The 25370-nt window shown below is 44.4% G+C and overlaps 1 protein-coding gene across 1 annotated transcript; it reads right to left on the bottom strand.

Moving 5' to 3' along the window:
• Positions 1-3405: 3405 nt before the first annotated feature.
• LOC142470244 (chymotrypsinogen A-like) lies at positions 3406-25370 on the bottom strand. The gene is made up of 7 exons (XM_075577192.1): positions 25305-25370; positions 13648-13751; positions 10061-10140; positions 6500-6578; positions 4903-5083; positions 4220-4353; positions 3406-3631 (listed from the first exon to the last, which is right to left on the bottom strand). Exons 1-7 carry the CDS (start codon positions 25354-25356, stop codon positions 3470-3472), a joined length of 792 nt encoding a protein of 263 aa, XP_075433307.1. The 5' UTR covers positions 25357-25370; the 3' UTR covers positions 3406-3469.

Here is a 25370-nt window from a genome sequence, read left to right as displayed (position 1 = left end):
ACAACTAATATTGACAGATTTACTATAAATCATTCTTCCTGTTATTACACAGGTTATTAAGAATTTATATTAGCGTTAGGGACTCCTGAATTGTGGTCTGCCGTGACGTTGGCTCAGGGGCTTACAACAATTTTGGCCAAAAATGTCAAACTAAAAGACCATTTTACTTAATAGATATTTATACATATATATTTAGGCACTGTACCGTGTATGATTTTCACTGGATGTGCTAAAACTGAGCTTTGTCTGTGTTTTATGTGCTGTCTCTGGTTTTAAATATATATTGCCATGCTCAGTAGCACTCCTCTGTGACACTCATATGCTTATATATATGTTGTGGTTATTTTGGGGGTTCAATAGGAGCTTGTTAGGTGTCCAGTATATTTTACCACTTCAGATGTGCAGGATTTTGGGGGCAAATAAAAGGTAAGAAGAATTGTACTGAGAGACACAGAATGTGGTACATCTCCTTATAATCTGTGCACCATGTAACTCCCCCCAACTCCTCCTACTGACTCTCCCCAAGGTGCAAGCTGGGACAGAGACGCAGAATGTGATACATCTCATTATAATCTGCGCACCATGTAACTCCCCCCAACTCCTCCTACTGACTCTCCCCAAGGTGCATGCTGGGGCAGAGACGCAGAATGTGATACAGCTCATTATAATCTGCGCACCATGTAACTCCCCCCAACTCCTCCTACTGACTCTCCCCAAGGTGCATGCTGGGGCAGAGACGCAGAATGTGATACAGCTCATTATAATCTGTGCACCATGTAACTCCCCCCCAACTCCTCCTACTGACTCTCCCCAAGGTGCATGCTGGGGCAGAGACGCAGAATGTGATACAGCTCATAATCTGTGCACCATGTAACTCCCCCCCAACTCCTCCTACTGACTCCCCCCAAGGTGCATGCTGGGACAGAGACGCAGAATGTGATACATCTCATTATAATCTGCGAACCATGTAACTCTCCCCAACTCCTCCTACTGACTCTCCCCAAGGTGCAAGCTGGGGCAGAGACGCAGAATGTGATGTCTGTCTGTCGCGCCATTAATGTACATAGCGCTTCACAGTGGTAATAACACGACAATCATACAAAAAACAAATAACAAATAATGCAAATAGATCATGGAAATAAGCGCTTCCGACATAATAGTAACAATTCGGAAGAGGAGTCCCTGCTCCAAAGAGTTTACAATATAATTATAATCCGTGCCCCATGCAACTTCCCCCCAACTCACCCTACTTTTCTCCCCCCTTCCCCCTCCCCCCAAGATGCAAGTTGGGGCGGGGACGCAGAATGTGATACAACTAATTATAATCTGCGCACCATGTAACTCCCCCCCATCTCCTCCTACTGACTCTCCCCAATGGCCAAGATAGGGCAGGTGGGGTCTTACGACGGTACGACGGTGGCGTCAACTGAGGAGGTGGCTTGAATCTGCTCCATCTTGCTCCTGGAAGTATCTCGCTGCCAACAACACACGAACACGGTTGTATAAGGACATCCATTACTATGCAGTATAGTACTTAGCAAAGCTTTGCTCGATACAAATACAGCTCAACCCCGTTATAACGCGATCCGTTACAACACGAATCCGCTTATAACGCGATGCACGCGCGGCTCCCAATTTTCGTATTTATGAATACGTTACAACACTATTGTTGGGATCTTTAATACTTTATTGTACAATGCATAAAATTATACATTATTTTTAACGCGATCCGCTTATAGCGTGATGTGATTCTTTGGACCCCGACCACAGCGTTATGAGGGGTTGAGGTGTATTATGTGGTGTATCATCGGTGCTTTATATTTGTTGAGTGTTGTCCACACGCTGTTTCAGCAATTGCGGGACTTGGTTAGACTGTTATGTGATTTGGCTACACTACACATGGCACGTTACAAGATACAATCTATTCCTTGCGTAGGGTTCTGTTACATTATAACATCTGGGCAAGGAGATCTTACCTCTCCACCGATTACACAATTGTGTTACTTATATACTAGGTAGCAACTGGTGGGCTGTAACTGGTTTACATTACCATAGATTTGGTGATAATACTAATATATACCCTTTGCATTGTTCTAATAACACATGACCATTATACCATTATTGTGTTGTTTATTTAGCCAGCGGTATTTGGATTGATGTTGTGCACATTTATTTCACTTACCAACCATTCCGAGACAATAATTGTTGTGCTGGTATTTAAGGGCGGATACTAATATATGCGCTGGTTTTATCCCAGCCTCCAATTTCTATGCCTTGGACTGATGTGTCGCAACACCCTAATAATCGCTATAATTATCACATTTTTTAGCAAAGGAGCTAAACTAATGTTTATGACATGAGCATTATACCCATAACTTATGGGTTTATAGTTCTATAGGAGCACACTGATTTAGGTGTTAGCAGGTTCTAATCAGAACCTACTTTTGGGATCCTATTTAATAGCTCTGACTGATAATTACAACTCAATCAGTCATTACCCACGTTGAGCCGCCTTATCTGGGGATTGTAATATTGTTGTGTTATATTTTATACGTCGTCGCTGTGATTAGTTATAAATAAAACTTTTGTATTTTTTGCGTCTCTGAGATTTATACTCACTCTAATGTGTCAATTGAAAGGAGTTAATTAACTCCTTAGTGGGATACTGTATGCCTCGACTATGACAAGTTAATTCACTTACACTCTGAGTGCAGACACCTGGGTTTTAGTGTTAACTTTAGTTTCTTACAGATGGGGTAAAATGCATAAAAAATATCTGATACAAAGGAACAGGGTGATTGGGCCCGGGTTTTGCACCAAAGTTTCCTTGATACATAGCTCCCTCTTCGGCACATTCACGTGAAAGTGCAGTGCTGGAAGGGGTGTTATGGGGCAGCACTGCATAGTAAACCCTAACCTTAGCGCTATGGTCTCAACTTAATGGCCATAGTCAAACAGCTAGAAGGAACCACATTAGCCTACTTACAGTGGCGGCTGCCTTTATCCTCGTGCGGCCGTATCGGCGCAACTCTGAAAACCATGGGCAGATGGAGTATTTGATGCGGTATGTTCCGGTATTTTTAGCCGCGGCCGCCTGTATTGTATTAGCGCTGTCTCGTCATAAATGCGGCATGAACGCGGTGAAATGCATGGCATTCGGAAAAAATACCCAAACAAAATCGGAGATGTTGGAGAATAAAAGGGGCCGTGACAGTATCAAATAAAGAACAGACCCCAAGAAACTGATGTCTTCTATCCCTGGCTTAACCAGGTCCCAATACCTTAGGACCTAGTTAAGCCAGGGATAGAAGACCTCATGGTCAGTAAGGCTAGAACAACTACAATGTATTCTCAACAAATCGCTGATGGTGAAAGAATTGACTTTACAGCAGGTATGAGGGTAAAGTTTACACAGCTTTATTTCTTAACATATTTCTCTGAGTGTGTTTCTCTGTTGTCTTTGGTGTCGTTAGTTGGCAGCGAGGATCTGGTCAACCCAACCACGGAGTACGGTAACACGAGCATAGGCAGCTGGGGTGGAAGTGGAGCAATCGCTGCTACCCCAAGACACAATACCAACCAGTGACCAGACACCATTCTCCTGGCACACAAGAGGTCCACCAGAGTCACCCTGTGTGTGATTAAAAGGAAACAAAGTAAATGATTTAACCATAGCAAATAATACAAACAATTGTTTGACATCTGATGTCTTTGTCTTATTGGTTCTGTGCTAGGAGAGCTATCAGTAATCTTACCGGCATCCCTACTCTTCTCACTAAAAGCTTCTCAAACCTTGTCTTTCTACAGTATTACATCATGTACAGAGCTCTTAAACCTTAATGTATTTTCCTGTGCAAAGCTATGGGGTGTAACATTCTCCATTATGATTTAATCTATGGAGAACTCTCTTCTTCCTCCATTAAAACGTATACCGATCTATGACAAATATGCAGTTCTGTATTGGCAAACTTTGAAATATACCCCATCCTGTAGAGCCCACCTTCATCCTAAATTTGGCCAAAATAAACCACGATGTACATAAATTGAGAAAATCTCATGCGTCATCCTGAGTTTCTTAATGTATATTTCTTATTCTAGACTAGTGTTGAATGGTAATTGGTTCTCATGGAAAGATCATTTGGTTCCTTTAGAAGTAGATTTGGGTAATTTGAGGTGAGCTTAATGTCGGGAAATACAAAGAGTTATCGTAGATACAAACCATGCAGGAAGAGGAACTAGCAGCACCGGCACAGATCATAACGTCTTGGATGCTGCTTCCCCAGTAATTCTTGCACTGGTCGTTGGTCAGCAGAGGCAGAGCTGTCTGTTGAAGTTGGTTGGGGGTAGTCAATTCTGCAATAAATTTAAAGAGACATAGGTCCATATTTACTAAGCTGTCTTCTGCCATGGCACCCCCTGGTACTGGAAGAAACCTTAAAACCCATTGACTTACTTCCTCGGAACGCATTGTATGTGGTACAACTGTTTTAGTACATATAGCCCATAGTATTTCATTGGAAACTTGACACAATAGAAGTGAAATAGCTGTATTAGTGATGAAGAATGGTGGATTCTTTTGTAAGAACCAATGCTAATGGACTGATGTGAGAGATTTTCTATGTCACTTTGGATATTGTACCTCTCAAGACCTCAATAGTCTCTTACATTAGATACTTACAGATATTTACAGCTTTTACTACCTTTGCAAAGGTACCCACCATGACCATGATCACAACACACAGATATCAATGACAGATCGGCAGCAGTCTGCACTTTTCTCCTTCTGTCCCTGGCTTTAAACTCTATGGATATGAATGCTCTGACATTCTCAAGTTGGAAGTCTTTCTAATGTGTCTGGATAAGTAATGTACAAGTTTAACGGGTTTAGCCATTGACTCCCACCATTGGATCCGGTCATTCCCCATCCGCTTGTAACACACAGACGGCCACCAACATAATCTTCTCCAACATTAGCCAGGCAAACTGGAGAAACGGTGGCGGTGATGACAGCCGGAGTGGCGAGTTTAACGAGAGAAATGTCATTGGTGATTGTGTTGGCGTTCCACTGGGGATGAGTAAAAACCTGTAACAGAAAAAAATGAATGGGTTAAACAGAGAGGCTTTAGATAAACATGAATGGTCTTTACTTTCAACTAATGTTATCCAAGTAATTATTATCATCAATATATTAGAGTTTTTTGTTTATCCCCTGTGGGCATCAGCAAAGGGTGCAGGGAGTGTTGATATCGAGCACTTGGTAGTGTTATCTCTAATACATTATTTTTTATATGTATCACTGGGTGCTGTCACCCGTTGTGCTTTGTGGTTTAACCTATACAGTGCTCTAATGAAGTACTAGGTACGCCATGAGTACTTGCCCGTTTTCTATGGGATGACTGGGCTGACCACTTTGATGATGGGGCCGGTAGTATTGAAACGGGGGGGGGGGGAGCCCCTATAATTCTGGCATCTGGAGCCTGGTCATGTGATCTCTCCTGGACAGATCACATGACCCCGAAGGTAGCGGAGGACTCCCGGCGCTCTAATAGTTAATGTCTGCAGTAGTGTTCCTTTACTCTTTGTCAGTTAAACTTCTGGATTTTATGTATCAACGTTCTCTTCCTAAGAAACAACCAATATATCAAAGTTGACATTAGTAGCCTGCATGATGATGAGATGTAATTTTGTATGCAGAACTTCGGACACTTCCAATGTCTCTTCTCCATGGGTAGTGAATGTGTGGGACTCATGAACAGTAGACCTATATGCCATCTCAAAAGCTCTATACACACTATTACATGAAGAATTCTCCTGTTGGTCTATCAAAAGTTAACACAACATCAAATCTATACTACGAGAGCTGTGGAGTCTCATAATGAAAAATGCAGGGCATAACTAGAATAACTTGTATTAATGGGATAAATAAAACATTGCCCTGTTATTAATTGCAACTCTACCAACAATGGAGTTTGAAGCTTACAGGACATACCTTATATAATGAAAATACTTTTTCCTATATAGCATCGAATTTTAGTCACAAAAGAGTTTCTGCCCCGTAAAGCTTACAATCTTATTTTGGTGCCTGAGGTACAAGGATAAGGGACTTTCCTAGGGACATGTGACACTGGGATCCACACCAGGGTCACCTGCTACAAAAGGCAGTAGAGATATGCAAATGTTTCACCCAAATTTGCAAACTATGTGACATTTGTAAAATTAACTGTTTTTAAAGTTTGCCAGCAGTTTTTCTATTCAAAATATCCACAGTCTGAAGTCTGGTTTTGCTGGAGTGGAGGAGGGAGAAACCGAGAGAGAGGAAGAGGAGGCAGAGAAGGACAGAGATGAAGAGAGGATCAAAACCAATATTTCAGAGTAGATTCTTCTTTGGGAAACTTTGACAACTTTGCTTGAAAATGTAAAAGTTGGACCAAAAATTGTGACAAGGCAATGGCATTACTAACGAGCTACATCTTCAGCCTATATCAGGTGTTCAGCTCACCTTAGCAATGCCCAAAGACTGGATGGGTTCAGCGCTCGAGGCTCGGTCATGTTCTCCAAGAACGATTTTGTCATTGGTCCTGCAGGAAGGAAGAGGACACAATGTATCAAAGGTCACACATTATGAGTTTTATGACAGTGGGTAGATGAGAAGAAAGTCAATTTCATATTGTGTCCCTTTGCGTGTCAATGTATTAAGGTGCTTGCGTCAGCCTTTTCTTTCCAATGACCCTGTGGCCCATAGTTACTGCACAGTCTTCTGCCATACGATACCTTCTGGTGGTGGAAGACCTCTTCCAGCATATTGACTTGAATGCGCTGCCAGGTGTCTTCCATCACCAGAAGATGCTCTGTGGCAGAAGACAGTTTTGTTTAGATGACTATAAAAAGTTTAAAAATGTGCGCTCCTCACTAGCGTACATATTATTGAAAGACAGACAAATTCACATGGAAGATATGATGGACAAAATTTTTTTTAAAAATGGGACGAGAAGAAAACAAGAGAACCAATACTGCAATAAAAAACCCCAGAAAGGCCAGCACAACATGCAAAAAGACACAACATATAGTACAATACTTCAGTGCTTATTTGCTCACGAGTAAGGGACATTTAGTTAAACCCTTTGGCCAAAAGGTTATAAGCCTCCAGCCATGTCACGGCAAGCCCAATCTGCAGGTTCTAACACTACCTGGCACAATTCTCATGTACCTCTCTCTTCTGCTGGAGGGAGAAAGACCATACTGGGTCTGTGATACATAGGATCATGATAAAAACTGCTAGACGGAAAGTGGGGCGGGGCAAGCTTTAAACCATGGCCAGAAGGACAACACCTCCAAGCAACAACAGTTGCATGTCCCATCAAGCTCCAGGACCCCAAAACCCCACCTTCACATCATATATACAGCATATATATTAGTGTCAAAAAGCAGTACTACCGCAATATATTCCAATAAAATATACAATATATTGTAAGACATCCAATGGTCTCCCTCACAATTAACACATTGTTTTGGGCATGGTATGATGCTGGAGTCTTTCTTTTCAGCGCTTTCCGTCGGGTCATGATCCTGAATGGGGTCGTGAGCTTAGTCGAGCTGCAGACTCGGCTTCCTAGCATTCTTGGTCAGCGTTGGATCACGTAGCTCTTAGTCATGCAATCCCGTCGGTGCGCCCATGCGCACACAGTCTTCCCGCTCTCGCACTGAATGTGCAGTCCCGTGACATCAGTAAGTGCTGGAAACAGCCACTGATCAATCCTGTACCTCTGCACACCTACGCATTTCGTCAAAGTATCTGTGCTTCATCAGGGAATGGTGCCTCAATCCTTCTCTTACTGTTTTGTAGTTTGTATCCTAATTGGACGGCTGTTACCAGTTTTACAGGGACATCATGCTTAATCAGGACTGTGACCCGAGGGTGAGCGCTGGAAAGACAGACTTTGGACACCAATCCATTGCCAAAATAATTTGTCAATTGTGAGTGAGACCATTGGATGCTTTACAATATACTATATACTTTTGGAACATATTGCACTATTGGTTCTCTTGTTTTCTTCTTGTCCCATTTATGTTTTTGTCCCTCTTATGTTTCATGTGTTTGTCTTTCTGTCAATAATCTGTGCACTAGTGAGGAACGCACTTTTTCGAACTTTTTATAAAGATTTGGACTGTTCCCCAGTGGAGGGTGAACTTTGAGTGCTGCATCAGCTGTGTGTTCTTTGTTGTCTGCACAATATTGTTACTGGTCATTATATTTATAATTGATTAGACACATATAGATCATCTGTAGATTGTTGCATGTTTATACACCTGTATAAACCTTTATACATTTATATATTTTTGTGCACAGTCAGAGTAGCACTACAAATAGGTTTTCTAGTTTGTTTAGATGACCCTGTAAGTATCGGAGTGATTTTTAAAGTGTTTATAGAGAATGGGTGGTTATTTATGTGGGGGGTGGGGATGGGAGGGGGGGGGGGGTTGGGGTCAATATTGTACCCTTATTGTTTCCCTTACTGCCAATTTCCAAACAGTCAATACTTCATTATAATAGTTACATAGTGCAAAAAAAGAAAAATGTTCTTAACAACGCTAATGCTTAAAATATAATTAAGTGCTTACAAAAGGAATACTTTCAAATGTGAAAGATAGGCCGCCTGAAAAAAAGATTGATACAAATCTAACCAATGACATATAAAAAAGAGAAAATTCGGCGCCTGATAATACTAAGTGAACATAGAAAAACTATGTGAACTAAATGTCCAGAAAATAAATAAAAGGAACTCCTCTTTATTTATTTTCTGGACACTTAGTTCACATAGTTTTTCTATGTTCACTTAGTATTATTAGGCGCCGAATTTTCTCTTTTTTTATCATAGTTACATAGTTACATAGTAGATGAGGTTGAAAAAAGACATACATACGTCCATCAAGTTTAACCTACAGTATGCTAAATTTAGACGACAGGTACTTTCTCCTATATTTGTACTTACAGTATATTGATCCAGAAAAAGGCAAATAAAAAACCCCAGTGACACATTATCTAATGATATCTCATAAGGGGAAAATTAATTACATAGTTACATAGTTACATAGTAGTTACATAGTAACTATGTCATTTATTTTTTCCCTTATGAGATATCATTAGATAATGTATCACTGTTTTTTTTTCCAGAAATTGCTTCCTGACTCCAAATATTGGCAATCAGATTACTCCCTGGATCAACATCTTTCCCATGTATACTTATTTGGTATATCCCTGTATACCTTTTCTATCTAAAAAAATGTCTTTTTTTTATCCAAATCTATTGTATCTGCCATCACAGTCTCCATGGGTAATGAATGCCATATTGTAACTGCCCTTACTGTAAGTAACCCTTTCCTTTAGATAGGACACATATAATTTTCCATTTCCTAAGTGTCCTTTACCTGCGTACCCAAACTCATTGAAAATTTCCAATGTTTTACCATGTACAAGGTAAGATTCAACCAGTCCAGGATTTTACGAGCCAGCCATCCCCCTTTTTAAAGCCTGGTGTAATGGTTGAAGTGAATTTAAAAAAGTTTTGGTAATGCGCCTGATTTCAGGATATTTCAAACCTGTTGACAAGATCCTTGGACCAGTGATGGTTTGAAAATAAAATAGTAGTGATACTCTGAGTTTGTTAATATTAAAGTAGAAGTGCTAGACAGACTACTAGTACCAGTAATTTAAACAGTGAGAAAATACAAAGACCGTCCCCAAAACCTTTTATGTTATTCCCTTAAAACCTAATGCACCACCATTAGCTTCTACTGCCTCCCAAGCACACAGCATATAGATTGTAAGCTCTTCGGGGTAGGGATTATTCTTCTTCCCAATATTTGCTTTTATGTATGTGCTCTCATTCCCATAATGTACATTATAAATGTTTTTATGATTCGGCTCCTTAAGTTATTCTGCTCAATGATCAGTGCCATCAAAATGGTTAACATGTTGGTTTGTATATAAAATATTTGCACTCTTTCCCCCTCTACATTCCCATCTACTGGTGCATAGTGGGACACTGTACGATTCACTTACCCGACTCCGCAGTGAGCAGCCGTTGCGACCCACTGAGCGTTGATGAGAGAGCCACCGCAGTAATGAAATCCACTGCTATACTGCAAGAGACGAGAGATCACAGATTTAGGGATACAAGGGGTAGATCCACAGAACTTTGTTGTTTTCGCGCTAATAATGTGACGTTCTTGCAATTGGGAACGGATATTATATTTGTCTTAATAATGGGTATCCTTAAATCTAATGAGATGCAAAAATAACGTCCGTTACAAAAAGTACCAGCGCTAATAATGGAGATTTTGGTTGAGCAGAGACGCGTTAACAAATTCACGGCACATGCGCATTAGCCAAACTGTGTTAACGCGCATGCGTTAGTAACGCCCATGAGTATGTTGCAATATTCAAATAAATACACATTACTAACTGAACTACTCAGCTATATCAGCTACACAGCTAAACAGTTGACATAGTAGAGCAGGTTTCTGGATCTGCTCCTGCTTCTGAGACTGCCAAGTTCCGTAGCCTCAAATTTAATGATGAAGAGCTTGATCTCTTAAATGGAGTCATGGATAACCACTGCAAATGTTTAGGGTCTCTCTGCTTCCCCCACCAACATGGCGGAGAAGCAGTGCACTTGGAGGGGGGCATTTTCCAGCAGATTAAAGACTTGGGGAAGGCAGTCACACCAGTGGACATGCTGGAAAAGCCTTGGGCAGACAGGACTCGTAAGCGGAAGCGTAAACTGGCTGACTATTCTGTCCAGGCATGGAGGTCAGAAGGTGGACCACGGCTCTGCTGCAGCTCAGCCCTATTGAGGAGCGAATGCGATCCATGCTTTCCAGTTAACAATGAGGAGGAGGCTGTTCCAGCAGCACCTACAGCTCCACCCCCCTCCATCTGCACCCATTACAGCACCTGTGGCACACGTTACAGCTGCAGCATCAGCTAGGCTGTTGACCGATGACACCCTGATGGCCCATCAAATTGCGCTGCTGGAGATGGGTCCGAGTTCACCGAGATCACGGCACAGCTTGGCCAAATTGAGGCCACAGGGCATTGGAGGAAGGGCACGATTGGCAGATGCAGTCACGTGACTGACATAGTGATTTCAGACGTAAGCGTGGATATTTAAAGTTGGAGCGGAGTGAAGCCCTTGAAACACTCCAGAGGAACATTGGACCCAGGTGATAGTGTGAGGCAAAGCTGTGTGTCAGAAGACCTAACATTAGGGACTGAACATTTCAGGACAAACCAGAGGACCATTTAAAAAGGAAGTACCACTTCTAGATGGGAATGGGCATGAAGAAGGGCCACAGTGACCGATACGTACCCCCCATATATTTTGGACATTTTGTGTGTTTAGTAGCCATTTTTGCTGCTTGGGGTTATATTGCTTTGAGCACTGATATTGTTTAGTGCCTGTGCTCCTTTGGTGTGTTTGTTCCCCTGTTTATTGGGTTCTCAGGTTTGTGGGTATATGGCACTACCCTGCGTGTTTTTCACCATCTATTGATGCCTATGATTACAATGGGAGATTTCTCTTTATGCTTCACTGCTGTGGATCACAGTTGTTTGAGTGCTGTGGTAGTGGCGACTGCAAGGATGGACAGAGTAAGTTATGAAACTAAGGCCTTGTTGACCAAAGAGATAAAGTGGTAGCCCAAGCAGGGACCCAGAAGGTATTATGAGAATAAGAACCATAAGAAAGAAGGTGTCTTGTATGTCTAAGCCAACACTTCAAATGACCCAAGACTGTGCCTCTCCAGGCAGGGTCGCAGACAGATTTCCCTGGACCCAGGACTAAAGTTATGTCTGGGGCCCCACTATCCCCCCGGAGGTATTGTGATCCCCCCTCTTCCCATCCCATGTATTTCTCTCCTCCCCATCTCACTCCCTCTTCCTCACTCACCCTCTCTCATTCCTCCCCCTCCAAAAGCCTAGCATGTATTTCTCTCCCCTGCATCTCAGTCTTACTTCCTCTTTTCCTCTTTTTAAAAAGACGCCTACTCCCCCAATACATATAACAAAAAACAGGCTTACCCTGTGGATGGTCTGCGGAGGGGCCGGCTGGCTGGCACTGCAAGTTGGGCCCAACCTCAGGCCAGACCCAGCTGCCGGTCCTCTCACGGGCGGGCACCGGCTCTCCCTCACTGCAGGCCTCTCTCCCTCTGTCCCACGCCGAGATGACACCCGCTGGGCCTCCCTCCATGCCGTCGTGTGCCGGATGCTGGGTCAAGCCTACTTCTGGCGCGCTGACGTCAGAGACGCCCGTCTGCGTGGGACACAGTGATAGAGGCCGGTATCTGAGAGAGAGCCGGGGCCCGGCCACGAGAGAACCAGCAGCCGGGCCTGGCCAGAGGTCGGGCCCAACTTGCGCCGGCGGCTGCCTGGCCCCCCACCACCACCGGGCCCGGGACATCTGTCCCCGCTGTCCCCCCCTGTCAGCGGCCTTGTCTCAAGGAATGTAGTGGGGAGAATTTTGTGAATATAAAAACCTTCAAATAAACTCAATCTTGTTCATAACTACAACTGGCGCCCATCCTTTCTCCATCACCGCCCAGCTGCACGGAACCCGGCACCCCGATAAGGTAACACACTGAGGAAGCCAAATACTGTATATAGACTATCCGATGTAAACGCCCCAGGAGCCGGACAGGGAGCGTTACACTTATATTAGCAAAAACAATCATAGATAATAAATAGATCCCAAATGTAGAAGCGTTATTAATGTCTTTTGAAATTTGAGCCTATTGGGTCTATGTACTGTAAGAAAGCTGAGAGACTGTTATTTATCAATGTTCCCCAGCGGCAAAACCGAGGCAAAGGAACGGCACCGGATTCATTAAGGAAACACTTTCTCATAGAAACCAACAGGGGGTTTTCTTGATGGAAAAATCTGGTGCTGTGTTTTTGGATCAATTTTTCCTGGTTTTGCAGCTTGGAGACTTGACCCCTGAGATCCTAAGGGGTAAATTCTTTATACTCCAATGCTGCTTTACCGGACTTTTTCAGACGAAAAATCCTTAGTGATGTCAAAGCGAAAGCGCTAATTCGCACGGTCTGCATGGAAAACCCCATTCACTTCAATGAATCGGCACTTTCGGAGCTTGTAGAATATGCACCAATGAGTATTTTTGGGCCAAGATGTCGTAACCGGTAATCTCCTTTCCACTGTGTTATTAAACTCTCCCAGCAATGTTATATTTGGCAGCTCTCTTGAGATTTGGGATCAATGTCCCAATCTGACTAAATGTCCAGAGAGAAGAGCACTCACGATGCCGTAGCTATACTTCCTCGGGTGCATATCAGGGTTAAGTCCACCAGCCAGGACAACTTGTACACGTCAGGAAAAAGGAATAGCAGAACTCCAATGGTCTTCTTCAAACAATTTAAAATGTACTCAAAAGGACCAACATTTCGGTCCAACCACTGACCTCTGCATCTCGTATCTTGACAAAGGTCCGTGGTATGATCGAAACGTTGGTCCTGTTGTTTGCAGAAGACCATGGGCGTGCTGCTATTCCTTTTGTCTATTTGACTCAATACATCTCCCTGATTTGTTCCACAATGTCAAACAAATATATATCACAGCTGGGATATCTTATTACCTGCACGGAGACTTGCCAAGGCCAGGAGCCAGGGACGGCCTGCTCACCATTCACAATTCTGGCATAACCAGTCACCACGGGGGAAATACTGGGAACTCCGCAGCCTGTTAAGGGTGAACATTTTGATTATCTCATTATAATATTGACTCTCCTCCCCCAACTCCTCCTTTAATCACTGCCAAAAACACTCGCTCCCCTAACTGCTCCTAGAAATGCTCCCGGTAACTCCACCCCTAATTCCTCCTATAAACTCTCCCTATTCCTCCCCTAACTGCTCCTATACCCACTCCCTATAACTCCTCCTCTAACTGCTCCTATACCCACTCCCTATAACTCCTCCACTAACTGCTCCCTATAACCACTCCCTATAACTCCTCCCCTAACTGCTCGTATAACCGCCCCTGTAACTCCTCCCCTAACTGCTCATATACCCACTCCCTATAACTCCTCCCCTAACTGCTCCCTATAACCACTCCCTATAACTCCTCCCCTAACTGCTTCCTTTAACTTCTCCCCTAACTGCTCCCTATAACTCCTCTCCTAACTGTTCCTATAACTCCTCCTATAACCGCTCCCTATAACTCCTCCTCTAATCGCTCCCTATAGCTCCTCCTATAACCGCTCCCTATAACTCCTCCTATAACCGCTCCCAATAACTCCTCCTATAACCGCTCCCTATAACTCCTCCTATAACCGATCCTATAACTCCTCCTATAACTCCTCCTATAACCGCTCCCTATAACTCCTCCTATAACCGCTCCTATAACTCCTCCTATAACCGCTCCTATAACTCCTCCTATAACCGCTCCCTAAAACTCCTCCTATAACCGCTCCTATAACTCCTATAACCGCTCCCTATAACTCCTCCTATAACCGTTCCCTATAACGCCTCCTATAACCGTTTCCTATAACTCCTCCTGTAACCGCTCCTTATAACTCCTCCTATAACTCCTCCTATAACCGTTCCCTATAACGCCTCTTTTAACCGTTTCCTATAACTCCTCCTATTACCGCTCCTATAACTCCTCCTATAACCGTTCCCTATAACTCCTCCTATAACTGTTCCCAATAACTCCTCCTATAACCGCTCCCTATAACTCCTCCTATAACCGTTTCCTATAACTCCTCCTATAACCGCTCCCTATAACTCCTCCTATAACCATTTCCTATAACTCCTCCTATAACTGCTCCTTATAACTCCTCCTATAACCGTTTCCTATAACGCCTCCTATAACCGCTCCCTATAACGCCTCCTATAACCGTTTTCTATAACTCCTCCTATAACCGCTCCCTATAACTCCTCCAATAACTGCTCCCTATAACTCCTCCTATAACCGCTCCTATAACTCCTCCTATAACTGCTCCTATAACTCCTCCTATAACCGTTCCCTATAACTCCTCCTCTAATCACTCCTATAACTCCTCCTATAACCGCTCCCTATAACTCCTCCTATAACCGCTCCCTATAACGCCTCCTTTAACCGCTCCCCATAACTCCTCCTATAACCGCTCCCTATAACTCCTCCTCTAATCGCTCCTATAACTCCTCCTATAACCGCTCCCTATAACGCCTTCTATAACCGCTCCCTATAACTCCTCCTATAACCGTTCCCTATAACTCCTCCTATAACTGCTCCTATAACTCCTCCTATAACCGTTCCCTATAACTCCTCCTCTAATCGCTCCTATAACTCCTCCTATAACCGCTCACTATAACTCCTCCTTTAACCGCTCCCCATAACTCCTCCTATAACCGCTCCCTATAACTCCTCCTCTAATTGCTCCTATAACCACTCCCTATAACTCCTCCTATAACCGTTCCCTATAACGCCTCCTATAACTGCTCCCTATAACTCCTCCTATAACTGCTCCCTATAACTCCTCCTATAACCGCTCCCTATAACTCCTCATATAACCGTTTCCTATAACTCTTTCTCTAATCGCTCCTATAACGCCTCCTATAACCGCTCCCTATAACTCCTCCTATAACCGCTTCTCTAACTCCTCCTATAACCGCTCCTATAACGCCTCCTCTAATCGCTCCTATAACTCCTCCTATAACCGCTCTTATAACTCCTCCTCTAACCGCTCCTATAACGCCTCCTCTAATCGCTCCTATAACTACTCCTATAACCGCTCCCTATAACGCCTCCTATAACCGCTCCCTATAACTCCTCCTATAACCGCTCCCTATAACTCCTCCTATAACCGTTTCCTATAACTCCTCCTATAACACCTCCTATAACCGCTCCCTATAACTCCTCCTATAACCGCTCCTATAACTCCTCCTCTAACCGCTCCTATAACGCCTCCTCTAATCGATCCTATAACTCCTCCTATAACCGCTCCCTATAACGCCTCCTATAACCGTTTCCTATAACTCCTCCTCTAATCGCTCCTATAACGCCTCCTCTAATCGCTCCTATAACTCCTCCTATAACCGCTCCCTATAACTCCTCCTATAACCGCTCCCTATAACTCCTCCTATAACCGCTCCCTAAAACGCCTCCTACAACCGCTCCCTATAACTCCTCCTATAACCGTTCCTTAAATCTCCTCCTCTAATCGCTCCTATAACGCCTCCTATAACCGCTCCCTATAACTCCTCCTATAACCACTCCCTATAACGGCACCTATAACCGCTCCCTATAACTCCTCCTATAACCGCTCCTTATAACTCCTCCTCTAATCGCTCCTTTAACGCCTCCTCTAATCGCTCCTATAACCGCTCCATATAACGCCTCCTATAACCGCTCCCTATAACTCCTCCTATAAACGCTCCCTATAACTCCTCCTATAACCGCTCCCTATAACTCCTCCTACAACCGTTCCCTATAACGCCTCCTATAACCGCTCCCTATAACAGTTTTCTATAACTCCTCCTATAACCGCTCCCTATAACTCCTCCTATAACCGCTCCCTACAACTCCTCCTCTAATCGCTCCTATAACTCCTCCTATAACCGCTCCCTATAACTCCTCCTATTACCGCTTCCTATAACGCCTCATATAACCGTTCCTTATAACGCCTCCTATAACCGCTCCCTATAACTCCTCCTATAACCGCTCCCTATAACTCCTCTCCTAACTGTTCCTATAACTCCTCCTCTAATCGCTCCTATAACGCCTCGTATAACCGCTCCCTATAACTCCTCCTATAACTGTTCCCTATAACTCCTCCTCTAATTGCTCCTATAACGCCTCCTATAACCGCTCCCTATAACTCCTCCTATAACCGCTCCCTATAACTCCTCCTTTAACCGCTCCCCATAACTCCTCCTATAACCGCTCCCTATAACTCCTCCTCTAATCGCTCCTATAACCGCTCCCTATAATGCCTCCTATAACCGCTCCCTATAACTCCTCCTATAACCGTTCCCTATAACGCCTCCTATAACTGCTCCCTATAACTCCTCCTATAACTGCTCCCTATAACTCCTCCTATAACCGCTCCTATAACTCCTCCTATAACCGTTTCCTATAACTCCTTCTCTAATCGCTCCTATAACGCCTCCTATAACCGCTCCCTATAACTCCTCCTATAACCGCTTCTCTAACTCCTCCTATAACCGCTCCTATAACGCCTCCTCTAATCGCTCCTATAACTCCTCCTATAACCGCTCCTATAACTCCTCCTCTAACCGCTCCTATAACGCCTCCTCTAATCGCTCCTATAATTCCTCCTATAACCGCTCCCTATAACGCCTCCTATAACCGCTCCCTATAACTCCTCCTATAACCGCTCCCTATAACTCCTCCTATAACCGTTTCCTATAACCGTTTCCTATAACTCCTCCTATAACGCCTCCTATAACCGCTCCCTATAACTCCTCCTATAACCGCTCCTATAACTCCTCCTCTAACCGCTCCTATAACGCCTCCTCTAATCGATCCTATAACTCCTCCTATAACCGCTCCCTATAACGCCTCCTATAACCGTTTCCTAAAACTCCTCCTCTAATCGCTCCTATAACGCCTCCTCTGATCGCTCCTATAACTCCTCCTATAACCGCTCCCTATAACTCCTCCTATAACCGCTCCCTATAATGCCTCCTATAACCACTCCCTATAACTCCTCCTATAACCGCTCCCTATAACTCCTCCTATAACCGCTCCCTAAAACGCCTCCTATAACCGCTCCCTATAACTCCTCCTATAACCGCTCCTTAAATCTCCTCTAATCGCTCCTATAACGCCTCCTATAACCGCTCCCTATAACTCCTCCTATAACCACTCCCTATAACGGCACCTATAACCGCTCCCTATAACTCCTCCTATAACCGCTCCTTATAACTCCTCCTCTAATCGCTCCTTTAACGCCTCCTCTAATCGCTCCTATAACTCCTCCTATAACCGCTCCCTATAACGCCTCCTATAACCGCTCCCTATAACTCCTCCTATAACCGCTCCCTATAACTCCTCCTATAACCGCTCCCTATAACTCCTCCTATAACCGCTCCCTATAACTCCTCCTATAACCGTTTCCTATAACTCCTCCTATAACCGCTCCCTATAACTCCTCCTACAACCGTTCCTTATAACGCCTCCTATAACCGCTCCCTATAACTCCTCCTATACCAGTTTTCTATAACTCCTCCTATAACCGCTCCCTATAATTCCTCCTATAACCGTTCCCTACAACTCCTCCTCTAATCACTCCTATAACTCCTCCTATAACCGCTCCCTATAACTCCTCCTTTAACCGCTCCCCATAACTCCTCCTATAACCGCTTCCCATAACTCCTCCTATAACCGCTTCCCATAACTCCTCCTATAACCGCTCCCTATAACTCCTCCTATAACCGCTCCCTACAACTCCTCCTCTAATCGCTCCTATAACTCCTCCTATAACCGCTCCCTATAACCGCTCCCTATAACTCCTCCTATTACTGCTTCCTATAACGCCTCCTATAACCGTTCCTTATAACGCCTCCTATAACCGCTCCCTATAACTCCTCCTATAACCGCTCCCTATAACTCCTCTCCTAACTGTTCCTTAAACTCCTCCTCTAATCGCTCCTATAACGCCTCCTATAACCGCTCCCTATAACTCCTCCTATAACCGTTTCCTATAACTCCTCCTCTAATTGCTCCTATAACGCCTCCTATAACTGCTCCTATAACCGTTCCCTATAACTCCTCCTATAACTGTTCCCTATAACTCCTCCTCTAATCGCTCCTATAACTCCTCCTATAACCGCTCACTATAACTCCTCCTATAACCGCTCCCTATAACTCCTCCTTTAACCGCTCCCCATAACTCCTCCTATAACCGCTCCCTATAACTCCTCCTCTAATCGCTCCTATAACCGCTCCCTATAATGCCTCCTATAACCGCTCCCTATAACTCCTCCTATAACCGTTCCCTATAACGCCTCCTATAACTGCTCCCTATAACTCCTCCTATAACTGCTCCCTATAACTCCTCCTATAACCGCTCCTATAACTCCTCCTATAACCGTTTCCTATAACTCCTTCTCTAATCGCTCCTATAACGCCTCCTATAACCGCTCCCTATAACTCCTCCTATAACCGCTTCTCTAACTCCTCCTATAACCGCTCCTATAACGCCTCCTCTAATCGCTCCTATAACTCCTCCTATAACCGCTCCTATAACTCCTCCTCTAACCGCTCCTATAACGCCTCCTCTAATCGCTCCTATAATTCCTCCTATAACCGCTCCCTATAACGCCTCCTATAACCGCTCCCTATAACTCCTCCTATAACCGCTCCCTATAACTCCTCCTATAACCGTTTCCTATAACCGTTTCCTATAACTCCTCCTATAACGCCTCCTATAACCGCTCCCTATAACTCCTCCTATAACCGCTCCTATAACTCCTCCTCTAACCGCTCCTATAACGCCTCCTCTAATCGATCCTATAACTCCTCCTATAACCGCTCCCTATAACGCCTCCTATAACCGTTTCCTAAAACTCCTCCTCTAATCGCTCCTATAACGCCTCCTCTGATCGCTCCTATAACTCCTCCTATAACCGCTCCCTATAACTCCTCCTATAACCGCTCCCTATAATGCCTCCTATAACCACTCCCTATAACTCCTCCTATAACCGCTCCCTATAACTCCTCCTATAACCGCTCCCTAAAACGCCTCCTATAACCGCTCCCTATAACTCCTCCTATAACCGCTCCTTAAATCTCCTCTAATCGCTCCTATAACGCCTTCTATAACCGCTCCCTATAACTCCTCCTATAACCACTCCCTATAACGGCACCTATAACCGCTCCCTATAACTCCTCCTATAACCGCTCCTTATAACTCCTCCTCTAATCGCTCCTTTAACGCCTCCTCTAATCGCTCCTATAACTCCTCCTATAACCGCTCCCTATAACGCCTCCTATAACCGCTCCCTATAACTCCTCCTATAACCGCTCCCTATAACTCCTCCTATAACCGCTCCCTATAACTCCTCCTATAACCGCTCCCTATAACTCCTCCTATAACCGTTTCCTATAACTCCTCCTATAACCGCTCCCTATAACTCCTCCTACAACCGTTCCTTATAACGCCTCCTATAACCGCTCCCTATAACTCCTCCTATACCAGTTTTCTATAACTCCTCCTATAACCGCTCCCTATAATTCCTCCTATAACCGTTCCCTACAACTCCTCCTCTAATCACTCCTATAACTCCTCCTATAACCGCTCCCTATAACTCCTCCTTTAACCGCTCCCCATAACTCCTCCTATAACCGCTTCCCATAACTCCTCCTATAACCGCTTCCCATAACTCCTCCTATAACCGCTCCCTATAACTCCTCCTATAACCGCTCCCTACAACTCCTCCTCTAATCGCTCCTATAACTCCTCCTATAACCGCTCCCTATAACCGCTCCCTATAACTCCTCCTATTACCGCTTCCTATAACGCCTCCTATAACCGTTCCTTATAACGCCTCCTATAACCGCTCCCTATAACTCCTCCTATAACCGCTCCCTATAACTCCTCTCCTAACTGTTCCTATAACTCCTCCTCTAATCGCTCCTATAACGCCTCCTATAACCGCTCCCTATAACTCCTCCTATAACCGTTTCCTATAACTCCTCCTCTAATTGCTCCTATAACGCCTCCTATAACTGCTCCTATAACCGTTCCCTATAACTCCTCCTATAACCGCTCCTATAACTCCTCCTATAACTCCTCCTCTAATCGCTCCTATAACTCCTCCTATAACCGCTCACTATAACTCCTCCTATAACCGCTCCCTATAACTCCTCCTTTAACCGCTCCCCATAACTCCTCCTATAACCGCTCCCTATAACTCCTCCTCTAATCGCTCCTATAACCGCTCCCTATAATGCCTCCTATAACCGCTCCCTATAACTCCTCCTATAACCGTTCCCTATAACGCCTCCTATAACTGCTCCTATAACCGTTTCCTATAACTCCTTCTCTAATCGCTCCTATAACGCCTCCTATGACCGCTCCCTATAACTCCTCCTATAACCGCTTCTCTAACTCCTCCTATAACCACTCCTATAACGCCTCCTCTAATCGCTCCTATAACTCCTCCTATAACCGCTCCTATAACTCCTCCTCTAACCGCTCCTATAACGCCTCCTCTAATCGCTCCTATAACTCCTCCTATAACCGCTCCCTATAACGCCTCCTATAACCGCTCCCTATAACTCCTCCTATAACCGCTCCCTATAACTCCTCCTATAACCGTTTCCTATAACTCCTCCTATAACGCCTCCTATAACGCCTCCTATAACCGCTCCCTATAACTCCTCCTATAACCGCTCCTATAACTCCTCCTCTAACCGCTCCTATAACGCCTCCTCTAATCGATCCTATAACTCCTCCTATAACCGCTCCCTATAACGCCTCCTATAACCGTTTCCTAAAACTCCTCCTCTAATCGCTCCTATAACGCCTCCTCTGATCGCTCCTATAACTCCTCCTATAACCGCTCCCTATAACTCCTCCTATAACCGCTCCCTATAATGCCTCCTATAACCACTCCCTATAACTCCTCCTATAACCGCTCCCTATAACTCCTCCTATAACCGCTCCCTAAAACGCCTCCTATAACCGCTCCCTATAACTCCTCCTATAACCGCTCCTTAAATCTCCTCCACTAATCGCTCCTATAACGCCTCCTATAACGCCTCCTATAACTCCTCCTATAACCACTCCCTATAACGGCACCTATAACCGCTCCCTATAACTCCTCCTATAACCGCTCCTTATAACTCCTCCTCTAATCGCTCCTTTAACGCCTCCTCTAATCGCTCCTATAACTCCTCCTATAATCGCTCCCTATAACGCCTCCTATAACCGCTCCCTATAACTCCTCCTATAACCGCTCCCTATAACTCCTCCTATAACCGCTCCCTATAACTCCTCCTATAACCGCTCCCTATATCTCCTCCTATAACCGTTTTCTATAACTCCTCCTATAACCGCTCCCTATAATTCCTCCTATAACCGTTCCCTACAACTCCTCCTCTAATCGCTCCTATAACTCCTCCTATAACCGTTTCCTATAACTCCTCCTATAACTGCTCCTTATAACTCCTCCTACAACCGTTCCCTATAACGCCTCCTATAACTGCTCCCTATATCTCCTCCTATAACCGTTTTCTATAACTCCTCCTATAACCGCTCCCTATAATTCCTCCTATAACCGTTCCCTACAACTCCTCCTCTAATCGCTCCTATAACTCCTCCTCTAATCGCTCCTATAACTCCTCCTTTAACCGCTCCCCATAACTCCTCCTATAACCGCTCCCCATAACTCCTCCTGTAACCGCTCCCTATAACTCCTCCTATAACCGCTCCCTACAACTCCTCCTCTAATCGCTCCTATAACTCCTCCTATAACCGCTCCCTATAACCGCTCCCTATAACTCCTCCTATAACCGCTCCTATAACGCCTCCTATAACCGTTCCTTATAACGCCTCCTATAACCGCTCCCTATAACGCCTCCTCTAATCGCTCCTATAACTCCTCCTATAACCGCTCCCTATAACTCCTCCTATAACCGCTCCCTATATCTCCTCCTATAACCGCTCCCTATAACTCCTCCTATAACCGCTCCTTAAATCTCCTCCTCTAATCGCTCCTATAACGCCTCCTATAACCGCTCCCTATAACTCCTCCTATAACCACTCCCTATAACGGCACCTATAACCGCTTACTATAACTCCTCCTATAACCGCTCCTTATAACTCCTCCTCTAATCGCTCCTCTAACTCCTCCTATAACCACTCCTATAACTCCTCCTCTAACCGCTCCCTATAACTCCTCCTTTAACCGCTCCCTATAACTCCTCCTATAACTCCTCCTCTAATCGCTCCTATAACCGTTCCCTATAACGCCTCCTTTAACCGCTCCCTATAACTCCTCCTATAACCGCTCCCTATAACTCCTCCTATAGCCGCTCCTCTAACTCCTCCTATAACCACTCCTATAACTCCTCCTCTAACCGCTCCCTATAACTCCTCCTATAACCGCTCCCTATATCTCCTCCTATAACCGCTCCTATAACTCCTCCTCTAATCGCTCCTATAACCGTTCCCTATAACGCCACCTATAACCGCTCCTATAACTCCTCCTATAACCGCTCCCTATAACTCCTCCTATAACCGCTCCCTATAACTCCTCCTATAACCGCTCCCTATAACTCCTCCTATAACTGCTCCCTATAACTCCTCGTATTACCGCTCCTATAACTCCTCCTATAACCGTTTCCTATAACTCCTCCTATAACCGCTCCTATAACTCCTCCTATAACCCTTCCCTTTAACTCCTCCTCTAATCGCTCCTATAACTCCTCCTATAACCGCTCCCTATAACTCCTCCTATAACCGCTTCTATAACTCCTCCTATAACTGCTCCTATAACTCCTCCTATAACAGCTCCCTGTAACTCCTCCTCTAACCGTTCCTTATAACTCCTCCTATAACCGCTCCCTATAACTCCTCCTATAACCGTTCCCTATAACTCCTCCTATAACCGTTCCCTATAACGCCTCCTATAACCGTTTCCTATAACTCCTCCTATAACCGCTCCTATAACTCCTCCTATAACCGTTTTCTATAACTCCTCCTATAACCGCTCCCTATAACTCCTCCTATAACCGCTCCCTATAACTCCTCCTATAACCGTTCCCTATAACTCCTCCTATAACCGTTCCCTATAACGCCTCCTATAACCGTTTCCTATAACTCCTCCTATAACCACTCCTTTAACTCCTCCTATAACCGTTTCCTATAACTCCTCCTATAACCGCTCCCTATAACTCCTCCTATAACCGCTCCCTATAACTCCTCCTATAACTGCTCCCTATAACTCCTCCAATAACCGCTCCTATAACCGTTTCCTATAACTCCTCCTATAACCGCTCTCTATAATTCCTCCTATAATCGCTCCCTATAACTCCTCCTATAACCGCTCCCTATAACTCCTCCTATAACCGCTCCCTATAACTCCTCCTATAACCGCTCCTATAGCTCCTCCTGTAACCGCTCCCTATAACTCCTCCTATAACCCATCCCTATAACTCCTCCTATAACCGCTCCTATAACTCCTCCTATAACTGCTCCCTGTAACTCCTCCTATAACCGCTCCCTATAACTCCTCCTATAACCGCTCCCTATAACTCCTCCTATAACCGCTCCCTATAACTCCTCCTATAACCGTTTCCTATAACTCCTCCTATAACCGCTCCTTATAACTCCTCCTATAACTGCTCCTATAACTCCTCGTATAACTGCTCCTATAACTCCTCCTATAACCGCTCCCTATAACTCCTCCTATAACCGCTCCCCAAAACAAATTTGGAGCAACGCTTCTGAATACAGTGCCGCCATTTGCACCTGTTTTACGAGCAATGCCCCAGTTTGCAATACTTGGTACATATCCCCAAAGGATGACATATATTAAAGACCCTATGATTCAAAGCAAAAGTGGTGCAATTTTGGAGCAAAATAAACTTCACAAGACGGCCCATATTCACTAAACGGTGTTTAGATATATCACTGCCAAAATGTCAGGTGAATGAGAGTTAAGATGTGCTAAAGCTTAGCACCCCTTAATGAATACGGCCCGATGTGTGGAAGGAGGAAATCCTACTGCTTTCAATGGGATTTATTTCTCTGGTGTGTGTGTGTTATATCTATCTACTATATAGCTCTCAGACTTTGTGTCCCAAAATTGCACCACTTTTGTCTTGATGCATGGACCCCATAATTTCTCGGGAGAACAGAATGAGCAGAAAGTATGGGGTCTTTTTACTGGGAGGAGTTATAGGAGCAGTTGGGGGAGGAGTTATAGGAGCAGTTGGGGGAGGAGTTATAGGAGCAGTTGGGGGAGGAGTTATAGGAAGCGGTTTACTCAACAAAACCAGAGCAACACCAGATTTTATCAAAGAAAAAAATCCAATTGGAAGCAGCATGAGTTTTCCCGTGAGCTGGTCTTTTGCACTGGGTTTGCTTATTGACTTAAGTAAATAACTGCCAATGTCTTACTCTAACTCTCTGCACTTACACAAGCTATTTCCCAACATTTACAGACTTGTAGCAGGATTAAGCAAAGGGAAAATAAAATCTGATGCTGTTTTATGCTCAGTTCTCAAGCTGAATAGATGCCCATTACTAAGTAAAATAATGCAATAAAAATGCAAACTTACCATACGCTGCACTGAACAGAGCCAGGCAGGAGACGAGCCAAAGGAAAGCCATAACTGTGTCAGATT

This window comes from Ascaphus truei, chromosome 19 (assembly GCF_040206685.1).
Source record: "Ascaphus truei isolate aAscTru1 chromosome 19, aAscTru1.hap1, whole genome shotgun sequence".
Lineage (NCBI taxonomy): Eukaryota > Metazoa > Chordata > Amphibia > Anura > Ascaphidae > Ascaphus > Ascaphus truei.
Note: the sequence above shows the minus strand (reverse complement) of the source record. Positions and strands in the feature narration are given on the sequence as shown.

Bases quoted from the DNA above. Each gene is read 5' to 3' on its own strand.
- LOC142470244 (XM_075577192.1), bottom strand. From the start codon at position 25,356: ATGGCTTTCCTTTGGCTCGTCTCCTGCCTGGCTCTGTTCAGTGCAGCG. The intron at 5,084-6,499 runs GTGAGCTGAACA...TTTCTGTTACAG, and splicing joins AGTCTTTGGGCATTGCTAAG to GTTTTTACTCATCCCCAGTG. The intron at 3,632-4,219 runs GTTTGTATCTAC...AATCACACACAG, and splicing joins CTAGTTCCTCTTCCTGCATG to GGTGACTCTGGTGGACCTCT.